The following is a 14,462-nucleotide window of genomic DNA, read 5'->3' as shown; positions in this document are numbered from 1 at the left end:
CGAGGAGACCACTCGCTCCATCCTACGACCCGCAGCGAGGAAACTCCCACGAGGAGACAACTCGCTCGGACCTACAACCCCTTGCGAGGAAAATCCCACGAGGAGACCACTCGGTCCGTCCTACAACCCGCAGCGAGACAACTCCCACAAGGAGCCAACTCGCTCGGTACTACGAACCCGCAGCGAGACAACTCCCACGAGGAGCCAACTCGCTCGGTACTACGAACCCTCTTCGAAATAACTCCCACGAGGAGCCAACTCGCTCGACACTACAAATCCGTTGCAAGGCAACTCCCACGTGCAGCCACCTCACTCGATAATAAGACTCGATGCGAGACAACTCCCACGAGGAGAGAAATCGCTCAGAGCGACATCAATCCGCACACTCGTCAGTCGAGCGTCATCCAATGATTCTACAACTTCGCTGCGAGACGACTCCCATGAGGAGACAACTCGCCCGAAACTCACTATGTAATTGCAAGCTCAAGTTAGCACGATTACAACCCTAGAAACACTTAGAAATATTATGAGAATCTATATAGCCTGGCCAGCTTGATTACTCAAATTTATCTATTTGTTTTCGACGGGTCCCTCATTAAAACGTGGCCACGGTCCAAACATACTTAAGACCCACGAGGTCTAACAAGGGGCACGACCCCCATAAAAAAATCTTGAGAGTCTGATCCCCTCCTCAAGTACATCACGCACAAGGCTATATGTAAACACATATAAGCAACGCGTCAAAACATCGACAATGTCGAAAAATAACAACTCCCACGTGGAGAATACTAGCTCCGTGCTACTACATTATCGTGAGACAACTTCCACGAGGACATAACTCGATCAACTCTATTACCCCATAGACAACTCCCACGAGGAGAATACTCGCTCCATGCTACTACATTATCGCGAGACAACTCCCACGAGGAGACAACTCGATCAATTCTATTACCCCGCGACGATACAACTCCCACGAGGAGATAACTTGATCCGAGCTACTACATCGTCGCGGGACAACACCGACGACTCAAGTAACTTATATCGCGACAAATTGGTCGCGCAACGCGCCAACGCGCCTTCACTCCCCTCCGACACACGCTCCAACGCGTTTTCACACACCATCAGGCCATACGCCAACAAACGACTACTACAATTTTTACTCTCGACACGATCTGTCATCCATTTCAACATGGCCCCCACATCGAATCGAGAGTGGGGGGCTTAATGATATGCCTAATTGGGCCAACCCAATGGGCCTACAATTTCTTTACCTACTGGGCCACGAGCCCAATATCGAAGACCATTATCACCGAGGCCCAATCACCTTCAAGTAAGGTTTGGGCCCGACTATCTCAACTAAGCTATAAATAAAGGTTTGAATTCATTCCTTAAGGTACGTCCGATTAACTGAGCAATACTATTAACTGTATTCTCTGGACTATTTCTATGATCAGCACGTCTGACTTGAGCGTCGGAGGGGTTTCCGCCGGATCAACCCCCGGCCTAGTTCATGTGTGCTCATTTTGCAGGGACCTCAGGATCATCAAGTTGTCAAGCTACTGATCTGCTTTGCTCTCCCAGCTCATTTTCTACACCACCCTAGGTGAGCTATATTTTAGCATCATCAATATCCTTTGATTTCTCCAAAAAATCTCACACACACAGAGAGAGAGAGAGAGAGAGAGAGAGAGAGAGAGAGAGAGAGAGAGATGACAAGTTATTACAGCTATGGATCATTTCAACTGATCAATAGTTCTTCGTCGGTACACAAGCCTTGGATTTCTCATTACAAAACCAATCGTCCTCCAAAATCATCCTTGTCTTCTTCTTCTTCTGGTGGCAAGGTAATTAAATTAAAAATAAAAATTTAAATATTTGGAAATTAATTTATTAATTTATTAATGTCGGTGGAGTTGATGATGAATAACAGCGCGCGCCGCCGGCGAGAGATGTGCCGGAGATTATCACTCCCAAGGCTGTTAAGGAGACACGTGTCAGTTTTTTAGATATGTTCGTTGACCATGCTTTTCAGTTCGTTGACCAGCCTTATCTCCCTTCTCAGGTATATTAATACTATATACTTTCTCTCTCTCTCTACAAATCCATATATTTAAATTAATTTATTTATTTTAATATTGGCTAATTAATTTATACATTTAAAATTAAAGAAAAACTTCGCCCCAGTTGATGAGATCGGAGAAGCAGTGGGAGTTAGCACAATTGAAGGCTGCATTCCTGATGAATTTCCACAGGGTGTCTTCGTTAGAAATGGTAAAATAAAATAAATATACGAGTTTATTGCATTAGTACCCCCTATGTTATCTCAAATTACTAGAAGTTACTCTCTTTTTATTTTATTGCCAAAAAGTCCGTATGATTTATTTTAGGGTAAATTATGGCCACCTCCTGATGTATGGTCAAATTACAATAAAACCCCTCATATTTGGGTAATTACGACCAACCCTCAACTCTAAATCGTCTTACACATCCACCCTTGCGGTATCCAATTTAGTGGAATCTTCTAGATTATGTTGAATATTCTCTAATTTGTACCCGTTTTACTACATTCGAGCCCCACATTTTGAAACAAGATGATATAAGATGTGTCAATTGGCTTGCAGTGGTGCATCGGAAACTGATTTTTGAACAAAACGAGTACAAACTATACAACTTTCCACGGAATTTAGAAGATTATGTTGAGTTTGACATCATAAATGTGGCCGCGAAAGAAAACTCATAGTTGAGGGATGGTTGTAATTACTCAAATATAAAGGGTTTTTTCGTAATTTGACCATATCTGAGCGGTGACCGTAATTTACCCTTTAGTGTTTTAAGCAATTAGTACCCACGTTTAGGGGGGCTTTGTGCTAAAAGAATTGTATCATTGAGGCGGTTTTGTAATATGATGGAGTTTTTAGCAATTCGATATAACATAGGGGTACTGAATGCAATAAACCCATTACGAATTTATTGCAATTAGTACTAGCTAATATTATTAATTACAAGGGTAAATTACAATCACCCCTGATGTATGGTTAAATTACGAACTCCTTCTCTTATTTGGGTAATTACAACCAATCCCTCAACTATAAATCCTTTTACACCTCCAGTCGTCCACTCTTGCGGATTCAAATTTAGTGGAATCTTCTATATTATATAAAATATTCTCGACTTTGTACCCGTTTTATGCCATTTGAGCTTCACATTTTGAAGCAAGATGATCATAAGATGTGTTTTTTGGCTTGTATATATCAGATTGTAGTGCATCATAAATCGTATTTTTACACAAAACGAGTACAAATTAGAGCACATTCCACGGAATCTAGATGATTATGTTGAATTTCACACCGTAGGAGTGCTCAGCTGCTAAAGCAGTTAATCCACTCTTTTTTTTCTTTAAAAAGCGGGGTCGGTGTAAGAAGATTCATAGTTGAGGGGATATCCAAACAGAAGGGTATTTTTTGGTAATTTGACTATACCCCAGGGGTGGTTGTAATTTACCCTAATTATAATTCCATAAAATTTTGTGTTCTACCAAATTTTATATATTAATTATGCATATAATCTTAGTTAAATTAAGAAATCACGAGCCATTCGAGCTTATTTTGTATTTTAAAATTTGGCTCGAGAAATGCAGGGGCAAACCCGATTCACGGAGCGCTAAAATCCGCAATATCGATATTTGGAAAATCGAGCCACGTATGGGTAGAAGGAGAAGGAATGCTCCATGCTGTCTACTTCAACAAAAAAATAGACGATAAATGGGTAACTCGTTACAAAAATAAATATGTCGAAACCGATTCGTATAAAATCGATAAACAAAGGGACAAACCAGCATTTATCCCCGCTGTCGAAGGGACCTCCGGTGGTGTTTTATCGGGTTTCATTTTCAACATGGTATGTTTTAGAACTCGTAATATCTTTTATTTTATTTTGTTTTAAGAATAATCTAAATCATGTTTAATTTATAATCGAGAAATATTAATTATTTGTGCAGCTACGATTTGGTAGGGTGAACGAGAACTTTAGCAATACAAGTATTTTCGAGCATTCGGGGAAATACTATACGGCCGCCGAGAATAGTATGCCTCAAGAAATTGACATAAATACCCTCCAAACTGTTGGCACTTGGGATAGTATTCTTGATTCTTGGAACCGATCATTCACGAGTCATCCGAAGGTTCTTTTAATTTTTATTAATTTAATCACTACATATTTGTTTAATTAATTATTTAATTGTATTTTTTTCTAAACAAAAAATAAAATAAAAATTGCTTATACAGAAAGCTCCAGAAACAGGTGAACTTGTTACAGTTGGATTTGATGCCCAAAAACCCTACCTTGTCCTAGGTTGCATCTCAGGTATACACATATATTTTTTTTCGTGCCGTTATTTTTTTCTTTAACGGAAGTAAACTGAAAGGTAAATTACGATTTTGTCCCTTGAGGTTCGGTCTGATTAATTATTAAACGAACACTTCTATTTAAGAAATTATAAACACTTCTATTTGTAGTATATACATTTGTAATGTAGTATATTAATTTCAATAATTTTACAATTTTAAAGTAAAAAAAAATAATTAAAAGTTTTCATGAATTTATTTTAAAAATAATAACGAAATTCTTTTCTCGATATATCGTCTTCGCAGCGGATGGAACGAAATTGATCCATAAAGTTGATCTCAAGTTGGAGAGGAGTGTCATTTGCCATGACATGGGTGTTACTCAAAGGTAGTTCGAAAATTCGATTTTTTTTATTTATTTATTATTACTTTAATTTCTATACTAAATATTAAATAATTTACTTCATTATTATTTAAAAATTAAAACCGTTGATAACGAAAATAATCCTAGTATATAATTTCAGGTACAATGTTATACTGGATTTTCCAACAATTGTAGACACAACGCGGCTTCTCTTAGGTGGCGCGTGAGTATCTCTACTTATATCGGTTTGTTCGGTTTTACGTTTGGATGAAAATATTTAAATTAAAAAAGAAAATTTGTGTAGGTTGATAAAATTTGAAAAGGAAAAATATGCAAGAATCGGAGTTATGCCTCGTTACGGAGATGCTGATTCTATGCGTTGGTTCGAAGTGGATCCGTGTTGCGCATTTCACATCATCAATTGTTACGAAGAAGGTGACCAGGTAATTAATCAATCGAAAAATTAATTAATTAAAATAAGGAATAAATTAATTATTTATATATATATATATATATATATATATATATATATATATATATATATATATATATATATATATATATATATATATATATATATATATGATCTAACTTCTGTATTTTTGGACGAAAATACCCCTTTCACTACTAATTATAAGTTATCATTGTTTTTTTTTTTTTTTTTTCTATTTTTTTATGAATGATATAATTAGATAATTGTATTTATGGTGATTAGGTGGTGATAATGGCATGTAGATCGGAGGAATCGATCATTCCGGGACCGGAGTTGGGGAACGACAAATTTGATTGGTTCTCAAGAGGATTTAAACATTTAAATTCATCGAAAAAAGACGAGGGTTTTCTTTTTGCTCGTCCTTTTGTTTGGAGACTGAACATGAAAACCGGAATAGTCGAAAATAAGAGTTATCTCACAGGAACTGAATTCTCGCTCGATTTTCCATTTATCAATGAGAAATTTACCGGAATCAAGAATAAATACGGCTACACTTAAGTCGTTGATTCCGCTGCAAGTTCGAATGCAGGTACATACATACATACATACATACATACATACATACATACATACATACATACTATTAATTGTTTTACTTCAAATGCTTGCACAAATATAGGTATGTCTAAATATAATGGGCTGGCCAAACTATTTATAGAAGAGAAAAATCTCAATCTTGCTGAGGTATATATTCTCTCTCTAGATCTCTCACTCTCTAGATCTCTCTCTCTCTCTACTAATATATGTAGCTTGAAATTAATTAGGGCACGAAAGATGGAGACGAATTTACGAAGGTAGAGTACCATATGTTTCCAGAAAACACATTCTGCACGGGATCTGCATTTGTTCCTAAAAATGGAGATAATATTGTCGAAGAAGACGACGGTTGGATCATCACTTTCGTACATAACGAGACCACCGATATTTCTCAGGTTTACTACCAATTTCTCGTTGCGTTTGATATTCACGATATATTGTACGTGGCATTTAATTAATTTAATTTTATATATTTTTTTATGTTCATCAAATATATTTCAGGTGTACATAGTTGATGCAAAGAAATTTTCAAGTGAACCAGTTGCTAAAATCACACTTCCATGCAGAGTGCCTTATGGATTTCATGGAGCTTTTATGCCTTTGATTAATTAATATTTTATTGTTTAGAACTCTATATAGTATGTGTATATATTAGAGTTGCAAGTTGGAACGGAATTTCCAACTTCCGCCGGTTCCGATCCGAAAAGTTCCGATTTTGGAACAACTTTTTTCATTCCGACTTCTGAAATTCTGATTTCCAAATTTTCCTGTTTTTTAGAAATTTTATATTTCACAACGAAATATTTTGTTGTTGAAAGGGTAAAATTTCGTTAACAATACTGATTCGGTAAAAAGTTAAACTTGAGCCCATTAAAGGAAGGCCCAATAAGGACCCAATAGTTGAAATCAAATGCGAGAGCCCAATTGTAATCGAGAGAAAAAGATGAGCTCCCATGCGAGAGGATAGGACGGGAGCGATATGGTTTATAAAAAGGATAATGTTGCCGACTCACATTTAATGCAGGTCTCCTCAAATGTCAGAGATAGCAGAGAATATACAGACCAGAGGATTTGGTAAATCAACTAGACCTACCTAGGAAACCTAATCGAAAGGCGATCGCGGATGTGAGAGGGTAAGTCGCTTCCTCTGTAGCGAGACGGCGAAAGCGAGAGTTACAAGATATGGTCTATAAGATTTGAGGCAATCAACCCGTATTTAATGTCCCTCTCCCCAAGTGTTAAAGATGTCAGGGAATATACAGTCTAGGGACTAGGCCGCCCACAACACTGTTCATCGAGAAGACAGATAAGTTTAGTTTAATAGTCATTGAAAGTCTGGAATATTTGTTGAGGTGACAGCTAAAATTGAAGTGGAATCCGTATTTGGAATCCGTCCTTTGAAACTCTTCCTATAAATAGTGAGAGATTAATTCAATTAGGGATATCCCTTTTTTTCTAAGCAAACATCCGATAAAATTTATATATTCTATTTAAAAAACCAGAAATATACTGACTTGGCCGTCGGAGTGTTAACTCCGGCTTCAGCCCGGTTTTCTTTATGTGTTCTTATTTGCAGAATCTAGGACATCCAGCAACGTATTCGGATCTAGAGGATTCATCAGAATAATCGGCCGAATCAAATGGCGCCGTCTGTGGGAAACTTCGAATAAACTTAGCCACGAAATCGTTCCAAAATCACCTTTTTCTGTCCCATTCAAAAAAAGAAAAAGGGGAGAAAAATGGATACCCCCATCGAAAGGGCTAATGAGCCTGATCCAGCAGAAGCCGAAGCTAGCCCAGCACTTGGTCGTGATGTACAAAGAACTTGCCCAGGAAGTACTTCTGTTCAGCAAGTAGAGGTCCTACATACTCCGGACCCGGCAGTTGCTGGTTCCATGGTAACTCTAACCATGGAATCGCTGCAAGCCCTTCTTGCGGCCGCGGTGCAGGGCGGATCGCCAAATGAAAGAAGAGAGCAAGAGGGGTTGCCACCTACGAAAAGACGTTTGAGGTACACAGACAGGACATAAGAGGAGCCTCCTGTGGAGCGAGAGTCGCTGAATCCGACCCCCGTGGGGATAGAGCTAAGAGAGCAGGGCCAAACCCAGAGGAGTCCGTTCACAGCACAAATACTAAATGATGAACTTCCGGGATCATTTCGACCGGTCACGTATGAGTATCTCGGGACCACGGACCCAAAGGAACACCTATGTAGGTTTAACAACACTTCAGATCTACATCGTTTTACTGAGGGGGTAAAATGCAGAGTGTTCACTACCACTCTGGCGGGACCGGCTCAAGCGTGGTTTAGCCAGTTGCGGCCCTCCTCAATAGGCAGTTTTGATCAACTCGCCTCTGCTTTCCTCGACCATTTTGCGAGCTCCAAAAAGCAGAAAAGGAGTACTTTGACCCTCTTCGCGGTCAAACAACGGGAGGGAGAACATCTGCGGAGCTTCATCAAGCGTTTCATAATGGCGACGTTGGAAGTACCAATAACTTCGGAGGAGGTCCTGATCAACGCCCTAGCCCAGGGATTGCAGCTTGGAGATTTCTTCACCTCTATATCCAAAAAGCCCCCCCTGTCGTTTAACGATTTGTTAAGAAAGGCGGAGCGGTATATAAACACGGAAGAGGCTGAGCAGGGTAAAGCTGTTAATAAAGTGATGGATAAAAGGAAAGAAAGGAGGGAGGAGAAGGTGCAAAGACCTGCCTTAGCCAAAAAGGAGGGATTAGTGGAGAGAAGAGTAGGCCCTCGGTTCGAAAATTATGTCTCGTTGGTCGCGCCTCCCGCCGAAATACTAATGGCCATCGAGAATCATCCCAAGTTGAAGTGGCCTCGTACCTACTCCGATGTTCCCAAAAAGAATCCCGTCGCGGGAAGCTTTTGTCGATTCCATAATGATTATGGACACACCACGAACGAGTGCCAGCATCTTAGGGACGAGATAGAAAGGTTGATTCGGGCAAAGAACTTGCCTGAGTTTGTCAAACCCGGACAGTCCCCGGCGAGCACATTGGCCCCGCACGGCAGAACCGGTGTTAATCGACCTGAAAACACGCGAGAGAAGGCCGGCGAGAGAAAGGAGCAACCCTCGACAGGAGGGTTCATCCACATGATACACGGAGGACCTTCAGGAGGTGATTCGAATAGGGCCCGGAGGGCCCATCTAAGGCAATTAAGGGAAACGGAGGAGCTGTTTGGGGAAGTGGAAGCAGCCGATTTGGCAAGCCGAGCGAATTTACAAATGCTTTACGAAATGGAATCACAGCTCGCCGAAGTGCAGAGGGTATCGCAAGTTCCTCCCATCATGTTTGGACGGGTGGACGAGGAGGGGGTACAGCAGCCTCATACAGATGCCCTGGTGATCACAGCTATGGTGGCCAACTTTGATATCGCACGAATATTAGTAGACACGGGAAGTTCTGCAGATGTAATTTTTATAGCTGTTTCAAACAGATGAACATGAATTTTGAGCTAAAATATGCGGAGACTAGCTTGATGGGATTTTCGGGTGAAACGGTCCAGGCCTTGGGAGAGGTCTGCCTTCCCATCTCGCTGGGCATGGAGCCCGTCCGAGCGACCAGGTCAATAAATTTTCTGGTATTGGATGTTCCTTCCACTTACAATATGATACTCGGCCGACCCTCCATGAATCTATTTCGAGCTGTGGTATCTACTTACCACATGAAATTAAAGTTCCCCATGGGCGATCAGATCGGGGAGGTGCGAGGAGACCAAGAGACTGCGAGAAGGTGTTATTATGACGCATTAAGGCGAACCGGAAGGATAGACGCCATTCATGGTGGACGAACTGACATGATGGAAAAGGACGAGCCGCGTCCTAAAATTGATCCCGATAAGGAGGATAGCCACGTACGACCCATGGAGGAGCTGATGACTGTGCAGCTATGTGCTGAGGATGCCACTCGCACAACCAGAATCGGGAGAGACATGGATACCGCGATGGCAGAACAATTAATAGAATTTTTGCGCAATAACCAAGATGTGTTCGCGTTCTCAACGAAAGATTTGGTGGGAATCGACAATCGATTGGTTGTTCACAGATTGAATGTCAAAACAGGTGTCATGCCAGTCAAACAGAAGAGAAGGCATTTTGGAGCAGAAAAAGATGGGATAATTCAGGAGGAAGTACAAAAGTTGCTAATGGCGAGGCAAATTCGGGAGATACGATTTCCCACCTGGCTGTCCAATGATGTCCTAGTAAAGAAGGGGGCCGGCAAATGGAGAATGTGTATAGACTTCAGGGATCTCAACAAGGCGTGCCCTAAAGATTATTACCCCCTCCCTCGGATTGATCAGCTTGTAGATTCAACAGCAGGGTGCGAGATGCTGAGTATGATGGACGCATCCCAAGGGTACCACCTGATACCACTGGCGAGAGAGGATCAAGATAAAGTAAGCTTTATCACATCAACAGGCACCTACTGTTATACAGTGATGCCCTTCGGCCTGAAGAATGCGGGAGCGACATATCAGCGACTAATGGATCGGATGTTCCGAGCACAGTTGGGAAGAAACATGGAGATATATGTAGATGACATGCTGGTGAAGAGCAAAGAAGCAAGAACCCATTTGGAGGACCTCGAAGAAACTTTCCATACCTTGCGACAGTATGGAATGAAGCTCAATCCAGATAAATGTGCTTTTGGGGTCCGAACAGGCAAGTTCCTCGGTTATATGGTCACCGAAAGGGGAGTAGAAGTGAATCCAGAGAAGGTGCAAGCGGTCATCAACATGAAGGCGCCAAGGAACATTAAAGAAGTACAGATGTTGGCGGGAAGGATCACGGCTTTAAGCAGATTTATATCTAGGTCCGGTGAGGCGAGCTACCCCTTCTTCAAAATATTAAGAAGGGGTGCTGAGTTTAGGTGGACAGAAGAATCTGAGGTCGCTTTTGCCCAATTAAAGACAATGCTCGCGCAGTTGCCATTATTGACCAAACCGAAAGCAGGAGAAAAATTGTATGTATATTTGTCCGTAGGCAAATATTCAGTAAGCTCGGTGCTGATTCGAGAGGAAGAGGGAAAACAAAGCCCAGTGTATTATGCGAGTAGGCTTCTGCGAGGGCCGGAGGAGCGGTACACCGAAATTGAAAAATTTGGTCTCGCATTAGTTACTACAGCTAGAAAACTCCGGCCTTACTTCCTCTCGCATACTATAGTCGTCCGAACCAATCATCCAATGAGAACAGTGCTAGGAAGGATTGATGTCTCGGGAAGAATGGTGAAATGGGCAGTCGAGCTCGGGCAGTTCGACATAGAGTATGAATCCCGCGTAGCAATCAAAGGCCAAGCTCTGGCAGATTTCCTTCAAGAAACAACGAGGGTCAATGAGGTGGCGGAATGGAGGATATTTGTAGACGGCGCTTCTAACTCAATGGGAAGTGGCGCAGGAGTCATATTGCACAAGGTAGACGAGGATGAGGAAGCAGAATATGCGATCAAATTACCCTTCCGAGCCTCCAATAATGAAGCAGAATACGAGGCAGTGATACACGGTTTGAAACTGGCCGCGATAGTCGGTGCGAGAAGAGTGACCATGTTTTCAGATTCTCAGTTAATAGTCCAGCAGATAAAAGGAGAATTCGAGACCAAAGACAACAGGATGAACAATTACTGCGAGAAAGCGCGAGTCCTTATGGAGGAATTTGAAGAGGTAGACCTAAGGCGAATTCCGAGAGAAGAAAATACGAGAGCAGACTTCTTGGGCAAAGTAGGAAGCATGGATGTAAGCTGTGAGTCGCGGAAAGTGCAGATAATAATAGGAGAACCATCTTTGAGTGTCGGCCACGAAATATGGGGAGTAGCTGAAGTACAGGATTGGCGCGCGGAGATAAAAAACTATTTGTTGGGCAGAAACCATGGGAGTTCGCGAGAGATAGCAAGATTGAGTCAACGAGCAAAGCATTTTTGCCTCGACGGAGATATTCTGTACAAAAGAGGGTACACGAGACCGCATCTACGGTGTCTCAGCATACAAGAGGGCCAATACGTATTGCGAGAGATCCATGAAGGATGTTGTGGCGATCATGCTGGAGGAAGGGCCCTAATTACACGGGTTTTGAGGAGCGGGTACTTCTGGCCAACCATGAGGAAGGACGCAATGCAGTTTGTCCAAAAGTGCGATAAATGCCAGAAACACGGGCCATTAATCCACGTTCCGGGAGAGGATATGACGATCATCACAGCACCACATCCATTCGCACAATGGGGGATCGATATTGTAGGGCCGCTGCCGCTCGCTAGTGGTCAAAGAAAATTCTTAGTGGTCGCAGTGGACTACTTCAACAAATGGGTTGAAGCCACGGCAGTAGCTAAAATCACAGATACAAAAATTATGAAGTTCTTGTGGCAGAATATCTGTTGTCGTTATGGGTTGCCAAGAAACATCATTTCGGACAATGGCACGCAGTTCAATTCAAAAAAGATACGAGAATGGTGCGAGGGGTTAGGAATAATACAGCGGTTTGCTGCTGTGGCACATCCGCAGGCAAATGGCCAAGTAGAGGTAATTAACCGAATAATACTCGAGGGGATAAAAAAGTTGTTAGAGGGCGCCAAGGGAAATTGGGTGGAGGAATTACACGCTGTCCTATGGGCATATCGAACAGCACGAAAGGAATCAACCGGGGACAGCCCCTTTTCGCTAGTATATGGGTCGGAGGCAGTGGCTCCTGTCGAAATAGGAATGCCATCGAGTAGAATCATGAACTTCTAACAAACGGCTAATGATCAGCGCTTAAGAGAAAACTTGGACCTAATAGGGGAGAAGCGAGAGGATGCGAGGCTCAAAATGGAGATGAATAAAACAAGAATCAAGGCTGCATACGACAGAAAGGTGAGAGCGAGATCATTCCAAGTAGGAGACTTGGTCCTAAGGCAGACTGATGCATTAAAGCAGGTGGGTAAGTTGATGGAGAAATGGGAGGGACCATATAAAGTGGAAAAAGTTCTCGCAGGAGGAGCGTATATGCTAACAGATATGTCAGGAAAACAGGTGGCACGTGCTTGGAATATTTGTCATTTAAAAAAATATTATGTGTAACACGGGAAATAGGATAGAACATCCCGTATTTTGGAAATATTTTGTAGATGTAAGACTCGTATTGTAGTTTGTCCCGCGTACGACGGGCGAACAGTTTTCCTCGTAACAACACAATACGAAAGGGGTCTCTTTTTGATATACTTGCATAAATCGAAGCACGTAAGGACATGAGTCCGGGAAAAGGGTCCCCGACAGAAGTCGGGAGCCATGAAAGTAAATAGAGCACGAGCTCGGAGGAATCCTCGATAGAATTTCGGGGGTCTCTTTTTTGATATAGTTGCATAGATTAAAACAATCTGGACATGAGTCCGAGAAAAGGGTCCTCGACAGAAGTCGAGAGCCATGAAAGTAAATAGAGCACGAGCTCAGAGAAATCCTCGATAAAATTCGAGGAAAAGTAGAGGCTGTAAGAACATAAACTTAACAAGATTCCCGATAGAATCCGAGAATCGTGAATATGGCGAAAGCCCAGATTCGAAAAAGACCTTCGAAAGAGTTTTGAAGACCATGAATACAACATACGCTCAGACAAAATTAGCGATAATAAATTCTAGAAAAAAAGAAAAGCGAGCAAAGACAGTTGCGAATCAAACATATTGATAATCCCCCGAAAAGGAAGTAACGGGGATAAAAATAAAATACGAGAATCCAAGACGAGACAAATAATAAATAAAAACTAAAATCGCAAGTGTTTTGAAAGAGAAAAATAACAAAATAATAATATTTTCAAAGGACTTCAAATAGCGGGAGTATTTGAATCGGTGCCAGTTGGGGGCTCGGCGGGCATGGTTGGTGCAGAAGCCGCGAGAGTTGGGGCCGAGCTGGAAGGAGGATCAGAAGTGAAGGGGTGGCCCGAGTCCATTTGAGCTACTGTCGAGGGAGCGTGAGATGCATAACGATTGAGGGAAGCAAGCATCTCTTCGAGGACTCGAGACCACCAATCATGATCGAGCGGTTCTTCGGGGTTGCCCTCCCATCCGGGGATCTCGTCACCAAGCTGGTCAAGCAAGTAGCCTATGACTTCGGTAGGATCAGGATGGCCGTTCTTCTCTGCATATAGGCGAATCCCGCGCTCGAAATAACCAACTCTGATAGATGCTGCTTTGGAAGCAAAATGCATCGACAAGGGATAGTTGTTGATTAGGGCCTCACGGTACTTGCATAGAAAATGCTGCCCGCTCGGCGAGCAGAGAGTATCGTACAACCCTTTTGCCCTCTCGTGTGCCACGGCGCGGATGCATTCTATCTCCATGTTCTGTGTGGTCTCGCGAGCCACGGCCATTGTCTGTTCTTTCTCTGCCTCTAGCCTCCTGACTTTACTCTCGAGGGAGGCCTTCATCTCTCTGTATTTTTGGGCCTCCGTCTGAACCTTCTCGTCTGAAATCTCCCTTGCTTGTTTCAACTGGCGAGCATAGTCCTGCAGCTGGATCACCTCCAAGGATTTCTCGTTGATCTCTTTTTTAAGACGGGTGATCTCGTTTTGACGAGAGGCCTCGTCCGCACCAAAACCATGAGCCAGAAGTACGTTCATCTAGGATGTTAAAGCATGAAGTATAAGAGCGAGAACATATAAAAACAGTACTCAAATGAAGCAAGTCATCTCGATATAATTATAAAGTGATTTTACCTAAGAAGCATGGAATAACAGACGAGCATGCT

The 14,462-nt window shown here is 42.2% G+C and overlaps 2 protein-coding genes across 2 annotated transcripts; both read left to right on the top strand.

The window, feature by feature from the left end:
* The first annotated feature begins 1,632 nt into the window (after positions 1 to 1,632).
* Positions 1,633 to 5,885, top strand: LOC105967020 (carotenoid 9,10(9',10')-cleavage dioxygenase). The gene is made up of 11 exons (XM_088818161.1): positions 1,633 to 1,844; positions 1,931 to 2,062; positions 2,169 to 2,271; positions 3,638 to 3,897; positions 3,998 to 4,180; positions 4,284 to 4,362; positions 4,650 to 4,731; positions 4,868 to 4,930; positions 5,012 to 5,150; positions 5,423 to 5,729; positions 5,820 to 5,885. The coding sequence occupies exons 1-10, from the start codon at positions 1,710 to 1,712 to the stop codon at positions 5,696 to 5,698; spliced, it is 1,452 nt and encodes a 483-aa protein (XP_088674287.1). The 5' UTR covers positions 1,633 to 1,709; the 3' UTR covers positions 5,699 to 5,729; positions 5,820 to 5,885.
* A 1,591-nt stretch (positions 5,886 to 7,476) lies between these two features.
* On the top strand, positions 7,477 to 9,198 carry LOC105973158 (uncharacterized). The gene is made up of 2 exons (XM_088818064.1): positions 7,477 to 7,748; positions 8,004 to 9,198. The coding sequence occupies exons 1-2, from the start codon at positions 7,477 to 7,479 to the stop codon at positions 9,196 to 9,198; spliced, it is 1,467 nt and encodes a 488-aa protein (XP_088674190.1).
* Positions 9,199 to 14,462: the final 5,264 nt, after the last annotated feature.

The sequence above is a fragment of the Erythranthe guttata genome, chromosome 5, assembly GCF_056151865.1.
Source record: "Erythranthe guttata isolate IM_541 chromosome 5, IM_541, whole genome shotgun sequence".
NCBI lineage: Eukaryota > Viridiplantae > Streptophyta > Magnoliopsida > Lamiales > Phrymaceae > Erythranthe > Erythranthe guttata.
Note: the sequence above shows the minus strand (reverse complement) of the source record. Positions and strands in the feature narration are given on the sequence as shown.